Consider the following 23779-nt stretch of genomic DNA (forward strand, 5'->3'; position numbering starts at 1 on the left):
TGAATGCTTATGTGGAGGGAGCATTTCAGTAACCTCCCTTTCCCCCTGAAGCACTCTGTGTCACTTGAAACTATGCCCCTTAAGTTGCGCCACTTTCAGAGTCACATTTTCAGATGGCACAGAGCACTTCTAGGGGAAGAAGAAGTCACTGAAATCCTCTCTCACCCACCCACCTCTGCTCTCCTGCAGATGTTATTTGTAGATCTACAATTCCCATAATCTTTTAGCCACTGCCTGGGGATTATGGGAGTTGTAGTTAACATCTGGGAATCCCTGTTACAGGGAACACTGCTTAGCAGCCACATGGTTACAGAAAAGCAGCTTTTTGGAAATGAATAAAGTGGCACAATGAGGAAATGCTTGACTAACAAGCAGAAGGTTGCTGGTTCGAATCCCCACTGGTACTATATCGAGCAGCAGCGATATAGGAAGATGCTGAAAGGCATCCTCTCACACTGCGCAGGAGGAGGCAATGATAAACTAGTCCTGTATTCTAATAAAGAAAACCACAGGGCTGTGTGCATGCCAGGAGTCGGAATCAACTTGATGGCACACTTTACCTTTACAGAGTGCAAGCCCGTAGCACCCCTTCCTTTTGGCTCGAGAGATTTCTGGCATGCAGGTCAGAAGGCCCAGCAAAGAGGTGGGGCAGTGATTAAAAGGAATCCTAGGTATTTCCAAAATCTCATCAAGGTGCTGTCCCCCTCTGGGCGACTGCTGTCATCCAGTCAATAGATTAGCTAAAACGTTCAAAGCTACTGGTAGTCACAATACAGGCAAGGCTGGCCCACTTCTCAGCCACCCTGCATAAACTAATCAAGAGATTCTCCAGACCTTTCCCTATGGAAATCCCCAAGTCACTTAATCAAGGTTCCCTGAATGTCCTCCCTGTAATCCATAGCAAAATTTCAAAACAAAGCCGCACAAGTTTCCCTGAAGTCTGTACCTTGTGGACTTGGCCAGATTTCCCCTCTGAATCATTCAGCTTTTCCCCCTCTCTCCTCCCGCAGATGAATTGTAGAGCACTTTTCTGGGACCTCCCAGGCTCTGCTAAAGCCTCACCCCAGCTGCTCGTCTTTCCTTTCTCTCTCAGGTGTCCACTGTGCCACAGAGCTCCAGCAGTCATGGGCCTGCCCTAGCAGCTGTCCACAGTGGGCATCACCACCCCACCCCGGTCCAGCCTCATGGGAGCCAGGTGGTCCCGAGTCATGCTCACCCCACCCCGCCAGCAGCACCCGTGCAAGGCCAGCAGCAGTTCCAGAGGCTGAAGGTAAGAGCCGATAGAGACTGGCTTGCTCTCTTCTAACTGATACGATCCTCCCCATCTCTGTGGCAATTTTCAAAAAACACTTGAAAACCCATCTTTTCGCCTAAGCTTTCTCAGCTTCCTAAGTTTTTAGGTTTTAATTTCTGGTTTGTTTTTAAATTGCTAAATTATTTTTAGTTTTTGTATATGTTTTTAACTTGTTTTATGCTATTGTTAACCACCCAGAGGTGAAAGTTTGGGGCAGTGTACAAATTTGGTAGATAGACAGATAACTGCAACCATTTCTCACCTTGCTCTTTAGGCAATGATCGAGCTTCACTGTTGGCTCAAGGCAAACTTTTTTTAAATGTTTAAAATATGTATACCCTGCCCTCTGAAAACCAACCAATCCGTAGTGTATTTGTGCTTTCTTATTATATTACTATTATTTCTCCTCCCTTGGTCAAAGGGGCAAATATTGGTTGTGATCCAGTATATTATTAATGTGCACAGGAACCTGCTACCTAAGGGGTTTGTGTTAGTGGGCCAGTTCACCAGACATTTCACTTGCATGTATGGTCACACTTTGCCAACGTTCGCTTGATGTGGAGTCAAGCACCCAGATTTCCTTGAGATAGACTTCTTTCTCACGGGGAGCCATTCCAGCAAAATGCACAGCACCAAAAACAATTTACAAGAAGAAAATGTGGTCAAGTAGTCTTCCCGCCGCCCTTCCTCCCTGCTCCTGTTCTGTGTGCAATAGCACCGCCTGTAGCATTTGCTTCGGCTGATAATGCTGCTGCTTTGCCTGACGATGCTTCTACATAAGGGTTTGTATAAACAGTGCAGGATTGCCCTTCGGAGTAATGACCTGACCAGTGTGAAGATATTACAGCTTGTTTGCTGCTTATTTGTAGCTCAAGATGCCAAAGGTGTTTTCACAGGCAGAAAGGAAGATAATACTGCAGAAAGAGGTGCTTTAAACTTGTTTGGTTTTGGCCCCAGGTGGAAGATGCCCTCTCCTACCTTGACCAAGTGAAGCTGCAATTTGGTAGCCAGCCTCAAGTCTACAATGACTTCTTGGACATAATGAAGGAATTCAAATCTCAAAGGTAACAACCTGCAGTGTGCTTTGTTTTTAATGGATGGTTCTTTGGGTTGTGTGTGGCTTTTTTTTTTTTTTTTTTTTGGTAAGGTCATCTTCAGATTTCTGATTATGTTTAAACCTTGCCTTGCTGGCTTCTAGCTAAGTTCGCTTGGGACAAATTTGTGTACCAGATTTGTCTGTCTTTGTTTTTATTGGCTCCAGCGTTCAAGCAAGGGAGGAAGGCTAGATTGTGTCTCCATGACTTCTGTTTCCCCTAGAGAAGGAAGCTCCTGTTGGTGCTGATGGGAGCTTTCTTCTTGGGGGAAATAGCCTTGGGAGTGGAGGGGAAGGCTCACCGAGCAGTTGGGACCATCATGGAGGAAAAGAGTTAAAGGTTCCTTTAATGCTGCTCCCTGCACCTCACCTCCCAAAAGCACTTAAGGGACAAACTATACATTTAACATAATGTGTCGTTTGACACTTAGGAATAAGCTGCTGGCATCAAGAGTTGGTGTTGAGGACTCCATGGCTGTATCCCTGAACCTGCCTGTTTTGTTGCTTTAGTTTCTCTAATTTACCCCAACCGCCCCAGTCCTATTTATTTGCCTGTTTTTTGCTTCTCTGTCTACCTTCCATAGTTGCCCTGATCATCTCAACAGAGGCAATTGCAGAAGGCCTCTATAAGGAATAATTTGGAAAGCCCATCATGTAGCATACCCTGATTTGTGCAAATATGTCACATACTGGTGTCCACATGTTGTGTCAATACTTGATTTGCTTCAACAGCTTGTGTTTTAATAGGATTACATAGTGTCTAGGAATATGCTGGTTGGATTGCTAGCAGCCTTAAGGCATAGGTTTTGGTGGCAGTCTCTTCAAGTCTTTATGCATACCTGAAATTGCAGAAATAAGCCCACAAAAGGAGGCTGGTTTTCCTTTCTTTCTTTCTTTTTTTTACAACCCTCAACACCCCCTCCCTCACGGTCTCTCTCTTCTATAGCATTGACACTCCAGGAGTGATCAGCCGGGTTTCTCAGCTGTTCAAAGGCCACCCTGATTTGATTATGGGTTTCAACACTTTCCTGCCCCCTGGCTACAAAATCGAAGTGCAGACTAACGACATGGTGAATGTAACGACACCAGGGCAGGTCCACCAGATTCCCACCCACGGCCTCCAGCCCCAGCCTCAGCCCCAGCCTCAGCATCCATCTCAGCCATCCGCACAGTCCGCTCCGACGCCAGCACAGCCAGCTCCACAGCCACCGCCTGCCAAGATCAACAAGGTAAAGGCCAAGTAAAACAGGTTGTGGGGCGGGGGGCGGGTTTCAGACTTCCGGGGGTCTACTTTGTTTTTCACTAGAACCTGGAGATGGGGATGGAGCTAGAGCCCAGAGGTAGACCCATCTGCCTTGCATGCAGAGCAAAGAGGTGCCTTTTAAAAGTGGCGATTCTCTTACATCTAGCAGGGGAAGAGCAACTTTCTCTGCCCCGCTGGCGGCTGTTGCTGGTATCTACTTGGTGTTTCTTTTTAGACTGCGAGCGCTTTTGGGACTGAGAACAGTCTTGTTTTTTGGTTTATTTTATGTAAACCACTCTGAGAGCTGTTGTTGAAAAGAGCTATATAACTCTTTGTAATAGCAGATGTAGTAGAGATACCCTGGCGGAATCTCCAGGTAGGGCGATACCCTGGCGGAATCTCCAGGTAGGGAAAGACTCTTGCCTGAAATCCTAGAGAGCTGCTTCCAGTCAGTGTAGACAATACTGGACTAGATGGACATAAGAACAGCCCTGCTGGATCAGGCCTAAGGAAGCCCATCTAGTCCAGCATCCTGCTTCATACAGTGGCCCTCCAGATGCCGCTGGAAGCCGCAGGCAGGAGTTGAGGGCATGACCTCTCTCCTGCTGTTACTCCCCTGCAACTGGTACTCAGAGGCATCCTGCCTTTGAGGCTGGAGGTGGCCTATAGCCCTCAGACTAGTAGCCGATGATAGACCTCTCCTCCATGACGTTATCCAAACCCCTCTTAAAGCCATCCAGGTTGTTGGCTGTCACCACATCCTGTGGCAGAGAGTTCCACAAGTGGATCACGCGTGCTGCGAAAAAGTACTTCCGTTTTTTTGTCCTAGATTTCCCGGCAATCAATTTCATGGGATGACCCCTGGTTCTAGTGTTATGTGAGAGGGAGAAGAATTTCTCTCTATCCACTTTCTCCACACCATGCATGATTTTATAGACCTCTATCATGTCTCCCCACAGTCATCTTTTTTCTAAACTAAATAGCCCCAGGTGTTGTAGTCTTGGCTCATAAGAAAGGTGCTCTAGGCCCCTGATCATCTTGGTTGCCCTCTTCTGCACCTTTTCCAGTTCTACAATATCCTTTTTTAGATGTGGTGACCAGAATTGTACTAGCGGTCTGACTCGGTATAGAGTTTGTTCCTAAGATCCACCTATTGGAATCGGGTGCAAAATAGTGACCCACAAGGGGGTGGGACCAGCATTCCTAGGTATAAAGTCCCATTTTGTAGTTGAACACAGAGGCTCAGAGATCCACAACTTGCCCATGGATCAGGCAAATGTGTGTGTATAGGGCTTGCTCAGCGGAGCTTGCTTGTGGATGGTGCCCCCACAGGTCAGAGGTCTGTGTCCCGCTCTACCTTATGGACCTACCGTCCTTAATGGTACATGGTACCGCCCTTGACTGGTTTTAGCCAAGACTCTGATCTCCCCCCAAACCCTGAATACATTTCAGTGGGACTTACTCCTAGGTGAGCATACATAGGACTGCAGCCTAGGCCATTGGACTGTCCAGATTCTGCAGAACAGCAGTGAGAGTGTAGCCCTTTTCAGATGTTTCTCCATGCATTCACTGAGTGTGAAGAGCTTCACCATGGTCCTTCATGTCTGATGGTTTTTTAAAATTTTAATTGGGTTTGTTTTCATTGTGTTAAATTCTTGTTTTGTTGTTTTACTGTTGTGAGCTACCCTGAGCAGTATTTTACTGAAGGGGTGGGATATAAATACTTTTAACTAATAGTGTGCAGAGGGGGAGTGGGCTTTCACCCTTGACCCCCACTCAGTCACCAGAAGTGGGTAAGGGGCTGTATGTTCTCCCATGAACATGTGGAGGGAACATCTGAAAAAGGCTGCTGTGATGCCTTAAGCTGCGTTATTTATATTGAACAAGGAGCCCTGGCACTCTTTGAGTAATGCTTGAATTGAGCTGTTTGGGTCCTTGAATCTTGTACTGGCTTTATTAAGAGTGCAATCCTAAACACACCTACCAAGCAGCAAGTCCCACTGAACCTCGTGGGACTGACTTCTGAGTAAACCTGCTCAGGCTGTAAAAAGACATTGCTTCTGAAGAGCCCCGGTTCCTGCTGCTTGCAGGTAGGTAATGGATCCCATGTTCTTGAGTTATAATGGTCTGCCCCTTGGGATTGGAGTGGAGCCTGGAGAGAGACTCAGAGTGCATTGATTAAGCCTGTGCTTGCTTCCTCTTCCTCAGCCATCCCAGCTGCAGACGCATACGCCAACCAGCCAACAGACTCCCCCGCTCCCGTACGCGTCCCCTCGCTCGCCACCGGTGCAGCCCCACACGCCTGTGACAATCTCCCTTGGAACCACACCGTCCCTCCAGAATAATCAGCCGGTTGAGTTTAATCATGCCATCAACTATGTCAACAAGATAAAGAATCGTTTCCAGGGACAGCCAGACATTTACAAAGCTTTCTTGGAGATCCTCCATACCTATCAGGTTAGTGGGCAGCTTTGCAAGTCTGAAGATCCTGTGTTCTTGTTCTGTATCTTGTTTGGTGAGGACTCTGTTCTGATATTGTGGGGGGAGGAAAGTGGCGTGGGAAGTGGAGGGCACAATTATTAATGTGTCGGGAGGCAACAACAAGCAGTTGACTATCTGCCAGGTTTTGTGAGCTAGCATTGCAAAGTCGATTTTCCTTCCATCTTCCTGTGCCTGCAGTCCAGTAACTCTTTCAAAAGTGATGTTTGAAAACATTTCATGCAGTCATTTATGAAGGCGGGGGGCATACAGACACACACAAGATGGCCAGCTGTGCTTCTCTTAGTGTCCTTCCAGGAACAAAACATTTCATGTGCTGAACACTTGAACTAGGTACTGTGATTTTAAAACATATATGATTTGTACAGTTTCTTTGCCACCCTTCCTCTGAGTAACTCTCAATAACAAAAACCAAACTATTAAATCTAAACAGAGGTTAAAACTAACTGCAGTAAAATCACAAGATTAATCATTACAAGCCTTGTAGAATAAGGTGGCCTTTGCCAAAAGGCCATGCAAAAGATAGCAAAGTAGGCACAAGATGGAGCCACCGTGGGAGAATTTAAAAAAACCACAGAAGTTTAAAAAGCATAGCAAACAAGATGGACCCTTGTGGGGCTGTGTAAGGCCGATGCTATGTGGCCAGATGTTTCCGCGCAGCATTACTACTTGAAAGTGACCCATCTAGAAATGGAACCACTGAAACACAGTGCCTCCATTCCCTAACCAAGAGAGCCTGTTTGGCAAGGATGCCAATGCCGGTGGCATTGAAGACTGCCAAGAGGACCAGTCGGTGAGCAAGGGTGACACTCTTCTTGTCGCCATCCTGACATAGGTCTTCCATCAAGGCAACCAAAGCAGGCTCTGTACCAAAACCTATAAAGAGGCTTAATAAGATAGATAGATAGATATAGTCCATTGTATTCTTCAGACTTTTATGCATTGGTCTGACACGGGATTTCTTCGTTTTTGGTCTGTACCAAAACCAGCCTGAAGTCAAATTGAAATGGATCTAGGTAACCTGCCAGGACAATGGATTGTCACAGCCCACTTTTGAGGACCTTACCCAAGACGGGGATATTAGTAAGCAGCTGATAGTTGTTGCAGTTGTCAGAGTCTAGAGAGGATTGTCTAAGGAGTGTGCTCCTTTGCCAGAGAGCAGGGAGGCTGGAGAGAGCAGTTGTTGGTTTCTTTGTCTTGGATGTTCCCTTCTCTCCCCTAACAGAAAGAGCAGCGGAATGCCAAGGAGGCCGGAGGCAACTACACCCCAGCGCTGACAGAACAGGAGGTGTATGCCCAGGTGGCCCGCCTCTTCAAGAACCAGGAGGACTTGCTCTCGGAGTTTGGGCAGTTCTTGCCAGATGCCAACAGCTCTGTGGTGAGTTGGCTCCTTATGCTCTTACCCACAGGGTAGCTCTGTCAGGATGCTTCTTGGGCTGCCTCTTTAGCACATTGAAACTTGTACGATATTGGTGTACGAGTTACATGTTTGGGTAGAAATGGAACCTGCTTTTTTCAGGCTCTGCAATTTTAAGATTCTGTTTGAGTTTACTTTTTAAAATTTATATTAAGGGTTTTTTTTTTACAAACAAACTTGGATCCACATATAATTTTGTATAGAATCTTAACAATAATTTTTAACACAACATTCCAAATGTGTTGATACTATCACAACATGTGAAACATATCTAATTTTTTGTGAGGAATGTGCCTTATTTTGCCAGTATTGGATAAATTTAATCAGTTTCCCACAAGCTTCCTAAATTCTTGTCAACCTTTTCATCCTTATATAACTTGTAAGTTGTTGTTTGTTTTTTTGCCACAACTGCTTGGGCATTATTTTGTCTCCCATTCTGTTCCTGTAGGAAGTGGAGTTTTCCCCCAATACTTGCATAACATGTTCTTCCTGCAATTTCATTTTTTGAGTGTGGATTTGTATTGGAGAATTGCATTCGAAAAAGTGTTTTGGGGTGATGGGGACTGTGTGTCCCCCCCCCCCCCGCCCTTTGTTGCCCAGGCCCTCTCTATATCTGGTTTTCTGAATGCTCAGTCCCATGTCCGGGTGATTGTCAAATATGTGATGATATTAGTCCCTATTAAAGTGTGTTCCCATGCTCTTGTTGGGTATGAGATACTGGGGTCGATAACGGATTTGTATGTGATTCTTTCAATTCAGCTGTTAAGCAAGACCACGGCAGAAAAAGTGGAGTCTGTGAGAAATGACCATGGGGGCACAGTCAAGAAGCCCCAGCTCAACAGCAAGCAGCAAAGGCCCAACCAGAATGGCTGCCAGATCCGGCGGCATGCCACAGCTGGGACAACCCCTCCCGTGAAGGTGAGAATCCACCACCGACTTCATCAGCTCTTAAATGTCAGAAAGGGGCCTTCCAAGAATAGACACAACATGATTTTTTGCGAATTGGTAACTAATTCCAGAGGGATTGCCATGTGAGTCCATGGCTGCAAAAGCAGCAAAGCTTCCTGGGGCACCTTAAGGCAGAGGTCCTCAAGCCCCTGGGTCCACAGATGTTGTTGAACTACAACTGTATATTAACCAAACCTTATAAAGGTTCCCAAAAGATGGCAATGATACGTGAAGAACCCCAAATAGGATCTAAATCCTCATGTACAAATCTGTATTTAATCTTTTATACAAAATACATTATAAAACCATAACTTCGATAAAACAGATCTCATAGACTTCACATACAAGAGATAATAAAATTCACTATGAACCATACATAAACTTATACAATAAACCTCAAGTCATCATCAAATGGCTGATGTTGGAGAAGGGTCCTGATTAAATCTTCCTATGAAGCTCTGGACGAATGAAGTCCAGTCCAAAGAAGTGTCCCACAAGCCACACACATTTTGGCTATCTGTTGGCCTCCTTTAGTGGCAGTGATAGAAAAATCCCTGATTTCTTGCTAGTCACCAAAACATTCAATAAAATCCACAAATACACAAAATTATAAAACCCGAAATAGGGCTAACACACACATAACGTTGATATAAAAACAATGTATAAATACAGCCAATATCTGCATACAAAATATGAATAGCTTTTGGGATGCAAACTGTAGTTAAAGTCAAATAAAACTTTCCCCAAATATGTCATAAATCTAAACTACAACCCCCAAATATAGATCTCAGTCATAGGTATGTTCGAAGCATTTCCAAAAAATGCAGGCATCTCTAAAGAGATCCTGCTCACGTATTTCATATAATATAGTACCAAGTAGAGTAGTCGTCCTCCTTCTATTCTGCCTCTGCTACTACTCCCAAATTATATGCTCTACCTGGCTCTATTCATTAAGGTAATCGAAGCAGCTGCAAGTCATGTACTATTATACAAAGAGCCCAGTAATCCTGAAGCTACTTACCCTAAATTTCCAGATGTAGGTGCCTCACTATTCTTCATACCAGTATCTTAAAGGGGTACGTGTCTCCATTGTAAAATCCGAAAACCATAGGCCCAGATCATATGGTGGCCCCCAATCTTCCCCCATATCTCTTTGGCCATTGTGGCTGGGAATGATGGGATTTGTAGTTCAGCAATAGCTGGGGATCCAAGTTTGAGAACCTCTACCTTAAGGGCTACTGTGGCGTAAGCGTTCTTAAACTAGAGCCCGCTTTGTCCTTGGCAAACTACAGTCCTAAGCCCCACACTCTGGAGCAGGTGGCTTTTGAAGACTCTTGAGGATGGGTGAGGGGAACACCAGGTTGCAGCAGGCAAGCACAGATAAGGCAAGTGACAATCCACAACCCCACTAATGTTCTTCCGTACTTATGCCAGATATACAAAGTGTTTTGCTCACTTGACAGGTAGATCTGTGTGTATATACTGTGTGTGTGTGTGTGTGTGTGTGTGTGTGTGTATGTTTGTAAACAATGGGGGCAAAAGGACACAGAGTGCAAGTGACAAGAAAGCCCAAACATATACAAGATAAGAACAGTGGGACTCACTCACAGCAGCAATCACTAGCTGGCTCTTATGTTCGGCTTATTTACACAGACACACCAGCTCTAATTTTAGGCTGGAATGGCAGAGTATGGCTAGCTCAGATCCTGCTGGAGTCACGTCTAGTGCTTTTGAATCCATCCTCTTCAGGTGTACATCTTGAGTGCAGAATTGGTGCGTCGCAAGCTGCTAAGAAGCTGCTGGCAAGCTTTTATGGGTGCAGGGTGTGAAATTGGTCCTGTGATTTCATAATGTTGCAGGGCTGCAGGGGAGAGCATAAGGCATGCTGTCTTATAGGTGGTCAAAGAGTTTTCCTGAAAGAGGAAGGGGTTTATCTCAGGGGGATGCTGCAAGAGCCTTTATATGGGGCTTACGAGAGGGAAATAGAGGAGGAGGACTGGGGTGAACTCTCTTCACTCTTCTGTGGATTTAGTGGGTTGGCTGTCGATGGGGGCAGCAGAGGGAGGGAGTCTAAAATCCCCCCTCAGTTTTATACCCCTCTTGCGCACTTCTAACCCGAGCTGCTCCATACAGTTAAATACTAATGATGGTTTTGAATGAAAATGTAAGAAATCACTGAAGAACAAGCAACACCTGTAGCTGATGGATACTGTAGTTTATTTCACATGCAACTGTTACTAATTCACCATTAACTAGGAAAGGGATACAGAGCAGCACAAGCAATCTCAGTAGAGGAGAATATGTCTGTACTTCATGGCTTTTCGGGTAGGGCAGGGTTATGGTCTGAAGGCAAATGATGCAGCCATCTCCTGAAGCTAAGCAGGTCAGGTTTTGATCAGGAACTGGATGGGAAACCACCAGGAAACACTGTGTGTGCTGCCTTAATCTATTCTGAAGAAAGGCAGGGTAGACACGTAATAAGTGGTAGTGAGCAAGTGAGAAGTTGGCTGGTTATTGGTTTTTTAAATTTAAAGTAAACAGTTGTGCCTACCTGTGTCATGCCTGCCTTCAGTGACAAAATAAAGTCTATCAAAGCAAGAGTGTTTGCCTATTCCAGTCCTGTTGCTCACTTGCATGGTGGCACAATGAACTCAAAAGCCCAGAGACTTGTGTTTTGAGCAGTATACAAATATGTTAGTTAAGCAAAACATGTTGCAGTAGATGTTGGCATAATTTTAAAAAACTCTCTTGCAATTTGCTCTTTGTGCAGAAGAAACCAAAGCTACTTAATCTGAAGGAGCCACTGCCAGAAGCCAGCAAGCATGGGACAGAGTCTTTGTTCTTTGACAAGGTGAAGCAACATTATAAATGGGTGGCTTTGAAGGAATTATTTTGTGGTGCTAGTTTCCAAGTGGAGCCCACAACATTTATTTAAGAATTTGAGGCTACAATCCTATTAGGGGTGTGGAGGCTACAATCCTATTAGGGGTGTGCACGAATGGTTTGGCACCAAACCAGTTTGACTCAAACCAGGCCAGTTCAGCGGCACGATTGTGGACCGAACCGGGGGGGGGGGGGCGGGGAGGGGGGCGGTTTGGTCTGCGATCCCAGTTTGGACGGACTGGTTTGGCTAGGAACAGGCAGCCTGTGTGTGTGCGTGTGTGCGCGCGCGTGTTCGTATGTAAACGTATAAAAGAGAATTCAGGCCAAACCATGATTTTTTGGTTCGTGCACACCCCTAAATCCTATGCACATCAGGCGGGAATAAACCCCATTAAGCTCTGTGGGACTTGCTTCTGAGTGAATGTGCATGAAATCCCACTCATCCATTTATCTGGCCATCTAGTATGGGTGACTTCTTCTCCTCCCACCCAACCTTTATATAATTGTGCACCCTCACCCATAGTCACTGAGCTCCCAAGGAATGTCCAAACAGGCCTATGTCGATAAAGGTTTAGATCTGTATCGACAGAATTGGCATTGTTCTCAGTGGCTCCTATTTGGTTATGTAGAACAAGTAAATAGCTGTGGGGGAGGCAGGTCCCGTCTGCATTATTGCCCCAGGGTGCACCTCTTTAGCCTTTCTTGTAAGCAACTCTTCACCATTTGAATGGGAGAAAGTAAAGAGCAGCACATTCAGTTACCCAGCCTCAAAAAACAGGGACCCCATTACGGGTCTTTGGCACATTCTGTGCCTCTCCCTCCTTCCCTTTGTAGGAGAGCTGGTCTTGCAACAGTGAGCACAAACTGTCACCTTTGCTAAGCAGGGTCTGCCCTGGTTTGCATTTGGATGGAGGACTCCCTGTGATCGCTGTCTGTTGTAAGATATTACCTTTAAGGGATGGGGCTGTAGCTCAGCAGCAGAGCATCTGTTTGCATGCAGAAGGTCCCAGGTTCCCAAGATACCAGGGAGGGAAACTAGGAAAAACTTCCTGAAAAGCAGGTGCTCTAGGGCAGGGATACTCAGCGTTGGGTCCCCAGATGTTATTGGACTTCAACTCCCATAACTCCCAACCAAAGGCCCCTGGGGCTGGGGATTATGGGAGCTGAAGTCCAATAACATCTGGAGACCCAATGTTGAGAATCCCTGCTCTAGGGAATGTACTAAAATGAATGACAAGGAATGCCCATTGAAAAGCCCTGGTTCCTTCCAAAAGGCCATAGGAATGCATGGGATTCAGAAATTCATTGCATCCCTATGGCCATTTGGAATGTAGGAAGTTGCCTTCTACCCAGTCACACCCTTGGTCCATCTAGCTTAGTATTGTCTACCCAGACTGGCAGCGGCTTCCCCAAGGTTACAGGCAGGAGTCTCTCTCAGCCCTATCTGGAGGTCCCAGGGAGGGAACTTGGAACCCTCACCTCCCTTAGCAGCATTCTGGAAAAAAAGAGCCTCAGCGTTGTTTTGAAACCTCTGAAGCTGACAGCAGCCTTCCTGTTCCGCAGCTAACCTCAGAGGTTTCCTTTAAGGGACAGGGTGTTAGCTCAGTGGAAGAGCCTCTGCTTTGTAAGCTGATGGTCCCGGGTTCAATCCCTGACAATATCTGCAGGTAGGGCTGGGAGAGACTCCTGCCTGAAACCTTGGAGAGCTGCTGCCTTTCAGTGTAGACAATCCTGAGCTAGATGGATCAATAGTTTGACTCTATATAAGGCAGCTTCCTATGTTTCTAGACAGTCATTTGCCTAGTTCAGAATGGTAACTGGGTGTTGTATTGAATGTGGATGCTACACACACACACAAATCTTTTTCCATGGTTTGCTAATGATCTCTATCTCTTCCAACTTGTATGTAAAGGTCCGCAAAGCTCTGCGCAGCACCGAAGCGTATGAGAATTTCCTTCGTTGCCTAGTAATTTTTAATCAGGAGGTGATATCCCGAGCTGAACTTGTACAGCTGGTTTCTCCATTTTTGGGGTAAGCAGCAAAAGTGAATCGGTCTTGATATATTTTGTGGGTAGGTCAGCGAAAGGCAATAAAACCCTCATTAAACTCCATATTATTGAAGCCTTTGCTTTCGAGACTACAAAGGTGAATTCTGAATCCTTTGTGGTTGCTACAATACATAACTTTCTCTTGTAGAGATCAATCTGGGCTGGAAAATATGTTCTTCATATGTGTTCATCTGGTCTTGTGCCTTAACGCACTTAATGATAGTCCCATTATAATACTTTTAGAATAGAAAGATGTCTCCAAAATAGGGGAAATGCTCTTGGTACAGCAACCCCTGTAGATGCTGTTGGGGAATGCAGGCCGAATTTGCACAGGGAAAAAAGTCTCAAGGGTATTCTGGGGTAACCCTGGTAAATTTCCTGCTGTAAATAAAAATTATCAAATCAGCAGTGGCACTTCACTGCTGTTACGACTACTCCTGTGTAGTTTTAATCTGTAGGGGAGTTGCAGCTGACAGGCATGTGAACAACTGTGTGAACCAGTGGTTTGCCTTTACTTTAAGTTTCTTCCACATAGACTCTGGGAGGGTACCATCACAATAAAGTGAGGATTCAGTTTAATGTCCACTGATGCCATGTATCATTTCATTATATTGTGCTTTAGACAGTTCCATATGTATCGGGTACATGTTTTTAATAATCCTTGCAATCCTGGATGGTAGGCCAGCAATCCTGTTCCCATATTGCAACTGGGAGGGGTTGACGAGGTTGGAAGATAAATAATCTAGTCCACCAAGCAAGTTCATAGCTGATGCAGGATTTAAATGGGGAACTTCCTGGCCCACATTTTAATTGGCTTTTAAAGGTTCAGTTCTTTGGTAAAATACGTCTGACCGTCTCTCTTTAACCAGTGGGTTATTTTTCTAATAATTTCTCTAACTCTACCACATCTCCTCTTCTTAGGAAATTCCCAGAGCTATTTACTTGGTTTAAAAACTTCCTAGGCTACAAAGAGTCTGCACACATGGAGACGTTTCCGAAGGAACGGGCTACAGAGGGGATAGCAATGGAAATAGACTATGCCTCTTGTAAGAGGCTGGGCTCCAGCTACCGAGCCTTGCCAAAGAGTTACCAGCAGCCCAAGTGCACAGGTCGGACTCCGTTGTGTAAGGAGGTAGGGACCGTTTTTCATATTGGAGGAGTCGGGTGCTGTGAGTGAGGATGGGGGAGTCCCTGGAACAACAGGACTGAGGCAGAAGGGAGATCTTTAGCAACAAAAATTGGAATGACTCTGGTGAAAAAACAAACCATCCCACTGTGAGTTAGCTGGAGATTTCCAGTTTCTGGGATCCAGAATGTGAGCAGCTTCAAACGGGGCATGTAGGGCACATGGACTCTTCTCTGAAAGGGAATTCTGGTGAGGAACTTCTTGGAGGGACAAATCTCACAATTGGGGGACATGTGACCTTAGTGAGTGTGAGAAGCGCAAGTGCATTATGGGAAGTGATGCTCTGAGTGATGCTCCAAAAACAAAAATAGAGTTTTATGGGGTGGGGGAGACTTCTAGTCAGCAAATAATTCTCCGTTCTTGAAAGCAGATGTTTTTCAGTGTGACAGTGAAATATTTGGTCCAACGTTAATTGGACTGTGCAATTCCCTGTTTGCAGTCTGAAGTGTCTATTTCTGCATATTTGAATGAAAATGTCTGTCTGGGGTTCAATAAAATACATTGCATATATACACGGCTGTGTGCCCATAATAACTCTGTAGATCATGGAAGAGCATCTTGTGAAGACACACATTTTCTTCTTCTTCCCTCCTAAGGTTTTGAATGACACCTGGGTCTCATTTCCTTCTTGGTCTGAGGACTCCACGTTTGTGAGCTCTAAGAAGACACAGTATGAAGAGCACATCTACCGATGCGAGGATGAACGATTTGAGGTAGCTACAACAGGATTAATCGGTCCTTTGGGAAGCATAATGGCTGGGTTCATCTGCCCAAGGAAGCAGCTGGACATTGAATGGCCTTGATATCGACACAAATACACTCAGGAGACTGTTGGGAAAGTCTCCTTTACTGCTTGTTAGACTTCACAGCAATATCTTCCTTCCTGCAGGTGATCTGGCATGTTAATGTCGCTGCCATCCTTGGTGATGCCGGGGTTGGTGTGGGGGGGTTCGTTGCCTAGGGAACTGGATAGCCACCTCATCCTCATTAGCCTTGAAGCTCCCTCTCACGGCAGCACAGCCCCAGTGCCTGCCTCCACCGCCCCCCTGCCCCCGGGAATATCAGCCTGACCCTTCTTACAGGCAGCAGTGGCAAAACCTCACTCCTTGGCTCTGTCAGGGCCAAGTGCAGCCAAGCCAAAGCCCTGCGCAGGTTTGCTGCCACTCGCCCATGTATACTAGACACTTTTTTTAAAAGCAAAAAAAACAACCCACCACCCTCATTTGGACATGGTTATAGCTACAGGGAAGGTGTGTTTTTCCCCTTTCAGCTGGACGTTGTCTTGGAGACCAATCTGGCAACCATCAGAGTCCTAGAGACGATACAGAAGAAACTGTCCCGCTTATCTGCTGAAGAGCAAGCCAAATTCCGGCTGGACAACACCTTGGGTGGGTCCTCAGAAGTTATCCACCGCAAGGCACTGCAGAGGATATATGCAGACAAGGCAGCTGACATCATTGATGGACTTAGGAAAAACCCGGCGGTTGCAGTACCCATTGTATTGAAAAGGTAACGCTCACATCTTCAGGTGGTATGCCCTCCTCCCTTGCCTCCTGTTCTCAAGTGTTGTTTGTAGCCTAAAAGATGTCACGGCTGGTGAACGGCTGACTCAATATTTCCATCTCTCTTACGACTGCGTAGCAAAGTTTCTGTTTTGCTATACAACTATAGATGGAATCCTGCTGCTTGTGTTTAAGGAGGAAAAAGGAGGTTTAGGAGGTTTTTTCCTGGAGGAAAAAACATCGCCAAAAGGTTACTTCCTTCAGACCCCTCCTGGAACTCACCTTTTCCATGAAGCCTTTCTTCCTATTCTGCTGTAACTAAACCTGTCCGTGTACTGAAATAAATGCACATGCTTACCTCTTACCTCCATTTCCCCCTCACTTCTTCTGGCATCTACCCTGCATTGAGCTTTGGATTGTAAACTCTTTGGGGCAGGGGGTCTATCTTCTACTCGGCAAAGCACTATGCTCATTGATGGTGCTATGTAAATTAGTAATAATCAATCATTAATAATGGGGTCCTACTTGAAAAGCACCCCCCTCTCCATGGATTGTAGCAGGCAGTGAGAAAATGGCAAAGTGTCAGCAGGTGGTAAAATCGATGAACGTACACTATCCTGCCCTTTGCAGCAGTAATAATGCTTAAAATAGTTGCATGCTGCTTTGCAACAAACAAAAATCACAAAATGGTTTAAATGTCTGTGACTAAGTTTGTCATGATTACGTTGGGTGACCTGGAGATTGATCCTGGAGAGAAACTGGATGACCTTTTCTTTAAGAATGAGGAAGTGAAGGGGCATCTGTGGTGCTGTCTCTTTCCCTTCAGTTATATATCTGTGGTGCTGTCTCTTTTCCCTTCAGTTAGTGGAGAATGTACTTTTAAGCAGGTATCCACAGATTTAGGCTTAGCTCACTAGCCAACCATTATTTGTGGTTGCCACCAACCCCCTCTCCTCCCTAAAACCATCTTCTGACGCACAGGCAGAGGTCTTTTTTTTTTTAATTAAATTTTTATTAATTTTAACAATATCTTAACATTCACAACATATTGAACAAATATGGACTTCCCGCTCACACCTCCTCGTGAATCATCAACTATAGAATTAACCCTTGCTATAATAATAATTCAAAACATAGATCTAAACCTTACAAACACGATTTTGATCTACCCAACCTGCTAATATTACTAGATTTCAAACCCTGTTGTAAAATCAATATTGGGAAAATAGTTCTTTAAATATAATAAGAATGGTTTCCAATCTTCTTTAAAGCATTCTAAATTTTGGTCTCTTATCAGTACTATAAGTTTTGCCATCTCCGCATATTCCAAAATTTTTATCAGCCAATCTTCTTTTGAAGGCAGTTCATTACTCTTCCATTTCTGTGCATATATTATTCTGGCCGCTGTGGTAGCGTACATAAAAAATGTTAAATTAGTTGTAGAAAACACTCCTTGTGTTATTCCCAGCAGGAAGGATTCTGGCTTCTTAGGAAATGTCATTTTAAATACTTTCTTTAACTCATTATATATCATGTCCTAAAGGGCCTTAGCCTTCCTACAGGTCCACCACATATGAAAAAAGGTTCCTTCAGAGTGTCCACATTTCCAACATTTGTTTGAAACATTTTTATACATTAATGCCAGTTTTTTTGTGTCAAATACCACCTATACATCATTTTATAATAATTTTCTTTTAGAACATAACATGCAGTGAACTTTAAATCAGTTTTCCATAATTTTTCCCAGGCTGCCGTTTCTATATTATAGCCCACATCTTGAGCCCATTTTACCATAGTCGTTTTAACCACTTTGTCTCTTGTCTCCTCCAAAAGCAAGAGCTTATACATTTTAGAAACTAATTTTTCATCATTTTCACACAGCTCCTTCTCAAATCTCGACATCTGATCCTCAAATCCAACTTTAAGATCCTTCTTATAGACTTCATTTAGCTGATGGTACTGAAACCAACGCAGGCAGAGGTCTTAGGAGTGAAGCAGGTCTTCTATCATTTGCACTGGGACCCGGAGATGGTAATAACAGTGGGAGATCCCTCCTGCTGCTCAGGAACGATTCCTGCTATTTTTCACCTTCTCCAAAATGCCAGTGGAAATGAGACCTCTGGGCAGGAAATCTCTGTGCTCCTGCTTGCCAGGGGGCTGGGGGTTCTTGCCACTTGCAAGTTGGCAAGTGGATTTGTAGATGCCTGTTTTTAAGGAGGGCTTACTATGTTTTAGATGCAACGTAATGGATCTGCAGTGTCAGATTGCATTGTAGACCAAGAAATTGGTTTCATTCCTTGAAGAATTGTGTCTTCAAGCCCTGCGGAAAGGCTTTCTAGAAGCATCTAGTTGGTCACTGGGAGAAGCGGGGTGCTGGTGGGTCTTTGGTCAGAGGCAGCAGGGCTCTTAAGTTCCTACGAGGTTTGTCTGATACGTATGGGCAAAAACTTTGCCCGGTTGATTAAGGATTTATCTCTTCCTTCTCATCAGTTTCCTCTCACTTTGCTGCCTTTTTCTTATTGCCAAGGTTAAAAATGAAAGAAGAAGAGTGGCGAGAAGCCCAGAGAGGATTCAACAAAGTGTGGCGGGAACAGAACGAGAAATACTACCTGAAATCCCTCGACCACCAAGGGATCAACTTCAAACAGAATGACACCAAGGTCTTAAGATCAAAGAGTCTTCTCAGTGAGATTGAGACGATTTATGATGAGGTAGGCTGGAGGTTTCTTTCTCAGTATTTGCCTACACCGTGCTCTTGACTTCAGCCTTACTTCACCCTACGGCAATTGCTGGGGGGAAGAAAGTTGCGAATGCTTAGTTGTTGGGTTGCAAGATCTGATCAGTAGATCAATCAAATGAAGCTGTAGAAGGGGTTAGTTTTATAAGTGGCTTTTTGACAAAAGTAATTGCCGAAGAACTTTGGTCCTCATAGGCCAGGGGTTCTCATAACTTGGATCCTCCACTGATGATGTTGGACTACAACTCCTATCTTCCCCAGCCACAAAGGCCATTGTGGCTGGGGCAGATGGAAGTTGTAGTCCAACAGTATCTGGGGACCCAAGTTTGAGAACCGCTGTCATAGGGCATAACATTTCAACTTGCTGTGGTAGAGAATTTCCTCTTTGCTCCCATAGGTGGTGCTTTGTAGCCGGCGAGAGAAACGGCATGTGTGGGGTAGGTTTCACACGCTGTGTCTTTGCCTTGACTTTTTCAGAGGCAAGAACAGACCTCTGAAGATAATGCTGGCCCTCACCTGTCTCTGGCCTACGAAGATCGGCAGATCCTGGAAGATGCAGCCTCTCTGATCATCCACCACGTGAAGCGGCAGACAGGCATCCAGAAGGAGGACAAGTACAAAATCAAGCAGGTCATGTATCACTTCATCCCAGACTTGCTCTTTGCCCAGCGGGGTGAGCTCTCAGACGTTGAGGAAGAGGAAGAGGAAGAGCTGGATGGGGACGAAGGCTCTGGGTCTGTGAAAAAACACAATGGTGTCGGAGGCAGCCCCCCTAAAGCCAAACTGCTGTTCAGTAATACCGCAGCCCAGAAGCTGTGTGGGATGGATGATGTCTACAACCTCTTCTACGTCAACAACAACTGGTACATCTTCCTCCGCCTCCACCAGATCCTGTGTTTGCGACTGCTCCGGATATACACTCAGGCCGAGCGGCAGATAGAAGAGGAGAGTCGGGAACGAGAGTGGGAGCGGGAAGTGCTGGGCGTCAAGCGGGACAAGAGCGATAGCCCTGCCATCCAGTTGCGGTTGAAGGAGCCCAGTAAGTGCCCGTTTCTTTGGGGAGAGGAGAGGGGTGCCATAGTGTACAAACCTCTGTGAGGGTAGGGCTATTGCCTTTTGTGAGAGGCGTCCTTCCAATCCAGTAGCCCCTTTCCTTGTTCCTGCTTATTTCTCCATCCCCTTTGGTTCATGCACAATCCATTCATTCATTCATTCATTCCATTTATATACCACCCAAACTTTCATCACCAAACTTTAGTGCCTGCTACAATGTAGAGCGATTGCCACGAGGTTGGCTGGCTTTGAGAGGGGATTGGACAAGTCCAGCAAAGGTCGCTAGCTGTGATAGCTAAATAGAACCTCTGTGTTCAGTAACAGTATAGCTCAACACCAGATGCTGGAGACAAAGAACAGGAAAGGGTTGTTGCCTGCAGACCCTGCCCACTAGTGTCCCAGAAGCTTCTGGCTGGCCTCTGCAAGAAATAGATTGCTGAACTTCATGGACCCTTGGGTCCAATCCAGCTGGACTCTTGTGGTTTCCCAGTCTCCTGTTCTTCTCTTACCCTTTATCACTTGTTGGACGGTACTGCCACTGAATGATGTACCAGCCCTCCAGGTTCTCTAACAGATCCCTAGCAGACACATAAATCTCTTTGCTTACTTGCAACCCACTGGATTGATGACAATAATGAAAAAGGAGAAATACTTCCTGTAGCATCTCTCAGTTTTTATTGTGATGCCCAATGCATTTTGAAAGACTCCTTCACTGGGGCTTTATCTCAGAACGAGCAATAATCACCTGGGTGGCTCAGCAGCTCAGCTGCAATCTTAATGGTTTTGTTCTTAGGTAATGTACCATGGACAGTAAAAAGGTAAAGTTGTGCTATTGAGTCGGTGTCGACTTCTGGTGACCTCAGAGCCATGTGTTTGTCTTTGGTAGAAAACAGGAGGGGTTGACCATGGCCATCTTCTGCACAGTATGAGATTATGCCTTTCAGCATCTTCCTATATCACTGCTACCGAATACTGGAGTTTCCCATAGTCTGGGGAGCATACCAGCGGGGATTTGAACTGGCAACCTCTTGCTCACTAGGCAAGTTTTTTCCCCGCTGCGCCATTAGGTGCATACCATAAAATTCCAGCAGAGTTTCTGGGCTATCCAGGAGATTGTTTTTGTTTCTGAGAGAGCCCCTGATACAGCAGTATTCAAAAAGCATTGAGCAGAACAATGAAAACAGGGAGGCACTTTGAGAAAGTATTTCTCCTTTTTGTCTGACTTGACTGATTGGTGCCTCTTTCCTGTTTGTGGTTTTGATGATAGTAACCCACAAAATAGTAATTGTTCAGCGTTTGAGCTCTTGCTAGGAGCAATTTTTTTAAAAAACCTTGAGGGATAAACCACTAGGGGGATACTATGCTAAGCCCATTGAAGGACACAAGCAAGTATGACAACTTAAAAGACCTTTAAAACAGGATAAAAGATTAAACACAAAGCCAGATGCAGCAGTTACAGAAGATGATACAAAATACAAGATTGGGTACTAAAAATTAAATCCTACAAAATTAAACGGCTAACCAAAAACCAGTAATAGATCCCTCCTTAAGAAGAGAGAGACAAATGGGCTTTGGTATCTACCAGATGGGGAAGCAACAGACTGACCCCAAACACAGACCTGGAGTAGCGGAGTGGTCTGCAGTCCCCTTCATAAAGATTAGCTAAGCATTTTTGAGTACCACCTAATTATTTATTTGGTTTGATTTCTATACTGCCCTTCCAAAAATGGCTCAGGGCGGTTTACACAGAGAAATAATAAATAATGTTCCCAAAGGGCTCACAATCTAAAAAGAAACATCAGATAGACACCAGTAACAGTCACTGGAGGTCCTGTGCTGGGGTTGGAGAGGGCCAGTTGCTCCCCCCCTGCTAAATAAAGAGAATCACCACGTGAAAAGGTGCCTCTTTGCCAATTTAGCAGGGGTAATAACTTCTACTACCAATATTTATATAACACCCTTCAAGCTAGGAAAGAAAACTGTTTCCTGTTTACTTACTGTTTCCTAAGTAAAATACATATGTGCCCTGTATGTGCACCAGTTTTGAAGCACTGAGATATGTGTGCTCCCCATCTCTGAAAATGCACCTGTGCCAAAGAGGCAGAGCACAGGAGGTTCACCAGGTGAAACTGAGTCCTAGAGTCCAGGACTCAAACTATTCTGGATGCCGTTGTGTCACGCAGCCGAATGCATGGCCTCCTCACTCCATATACTTTATCTTTCACTGAGTGTGTACTCTGGGCTCTTTCCCAGAGCTTCTGGTCTTCAGCTTTTGGTCACTCTGACATGAAAACTTCAAACTGCAAACAGTGTTCTTAGTACTCCTGTACACTGCTTTATTTATTTAACATATTGCTACATTGCCCCAAATGTGCTTCTCTGGGTGGTTAAAAACTCAGAGCAGAGAGGCAAAAACAATTGGGCTGATAGTTCAGAAAGGGGAAAGGAGTCAGTTGACATTCCTGTGTCTAGCGTGTCTGACTTCCATGCAGCAGAAACAGAGGTAGTGACTGAGCCACAGATACATCTTAAGAACATAAGGACAGCCCGGCTGGATCAGGCCCAAGGAGGCCCATCTAGTCCAGCATCCTGTTTCGCACAGTGGCCCACCAGATGCCGCTGGAAGCCACAGGCAGGAGTTGAGGGCATGCCCTCTCTCCTGCTGTGACTCCCCTGCAACTGGGGATCTTCCCTTTCTACTAATCTTCCCTTTCTACTAATTATTCCCAAGTTCACGAATGAGAACAACAGAAAAAGAGTTCCACAATTTAAGACTGTTGTTTTCTTTTTTACAAAAGTATCCCCTTTATTTTATACCTTCTGTCTTCCCAAATCAGTGTGACTTTGTCTGGCTTCTTAGTTGAGTGATCTTCCCTGTTTTTCTTTGCTGAAAAAAACTTCAATGTAAGAGTCAGTTCCCACTGTGCTGACCTCTGCACAGTACTGGGAGGGTCCTTAAGGGAAAAATGGAACCCTCCCTTAAGAGTTCTAGGAGAGTAGCACTGGGAAGGGATAACACTTCCTAGCACTTAAAGGAGCCCCCACCCTCCAACGCTAAACAAAGCACAGCATTGCATGGTGAAAACTCTTGTCTCCACATGGTGCCTGGGGGACAGTGCAGAGTATTCAGCCTTGACTGGAGTTTCACAGAGGCCCAATAAACTATTAGTCAGGGGGCTGCACTTAGGATTGATGGAGTCTGCCACTGACCCTTGGGTGAAGAACACTGTCTGAGTTGCTAAAGTCACACCACTTGTGTGTGTATTTAATTCATATTTTGCCGTTAATATCGACTCAGATATATTTAGCATATTAGATGCTTGTTCGCGGTATCTATCACCATTGCTTGATGTGAAAAGCTCTTTATTGTCTATTTTAACAGATGTGTATGATCATTCCTTCTTTTCGGCATTTATCTGTCAGAGAGAGGGAGAGAGAGATACCGCTAGAAAAAGCACCACCTCAAGTTAGCTCAGTTTTGCATTTCATAGCATGTTTCCTGCCTTTCTTTGCAATTTTAGTGGATATTGATGTGGAAGATTATTACCCTGCTTTTCTGGACATGGTGCGGAACCTGCTGGATGGTAACATGGACTCTTCTCAGTACGAGGATTCTCTTCGTGAGATGTTCACCATTCATGCCTACATTGCCTTTACCATGGACAAGCTGATTCAGAGTATTGTTCGACAGGTAACTGTTTTAATTGCTTTTACTTGTTGGCTGTGTTAAAATTTTGAATTTTTGCTGCCTGGAGGTGCTTCGTGTCAAGTGGTTTATTTATTTTTATTTTATTTATTTTTACATTTATATCCCGCTCTTCCTCCAAGGAGTCCAGAGCGGTGTACTACATACTTGAGTTTCTCCTCACAACAGCC

General features: G+C 45.0%; 1 protein-coding gene across 5 annotated transcripts in view; it reads left to right on the forward strand.

The window, feature by feature from the left end:
• The window catches only part of SIN3A (SIN3 transcription regulator family member A), a 43655-nt gene that overhangs the window by 13817 nt on the left and 6059 nt on the right, over positions 1-23779 (forward strand). For all 5 annotated transcript variants that reach the window (XM_053272665.1, XM_053272670.1, XM_053272666.1 and 2 more), the window contains exons 3-16: positions 1094-1270; positions 2252-2358; positions 3334-3616; positions 5839-6087; positions 7355-7507; positions 8306-8464; positions 11265-11345; positions 13290-13408; positions 14347-14557; positions 15208-15324; positions 15882-16120; positions 18641-18824; positions 19328-19889; positions 23425-23594. In XM_053272665.1, coding sequence (XP_053128640.1) covers positions 1094-1270; positions 2252-2358; positions 3334-3616; positions 5839-6087; positions 7355-7507; positions 8306-8464; positions 11265-11345; positions 13290-13408; positions 14347-14557; positions 15208-15324; positions 15882-16120; positions 18641-18824; positions 19328-19889; positions 23425-23594 — 2811 coding nt within the window. The remainder of the gene's footprint in view (positions 1-1093; positions 1271-2251; positions 2359-3333; positions 3617-5838; positions 6088-7354; positions 7508-8305; positions 8465-11264; positions 11346-13289; positions 13409-14346; positions 14558-15207; positions 15325-15881; positions 16121-18640; positions 18825-19327; positions 19890-23424; positions 23595-23779) is intronic.

Source organism: Hemicordylus capensis, chromosome 10, assembly GCF_027244095.1.
Source record: "Hemicordylus capensis ecotype Gifberg chromosome 10, rHemCap1.1.pri, whole genome shotgun sequence".
Taxonomy (NCBI): domain Eukaryota; kingdom Metazoa; phylum Chordata; class Lepidosauria; order Squamata; family Cordylidae; genus Hemicordylus; species Hemicordylus capensis.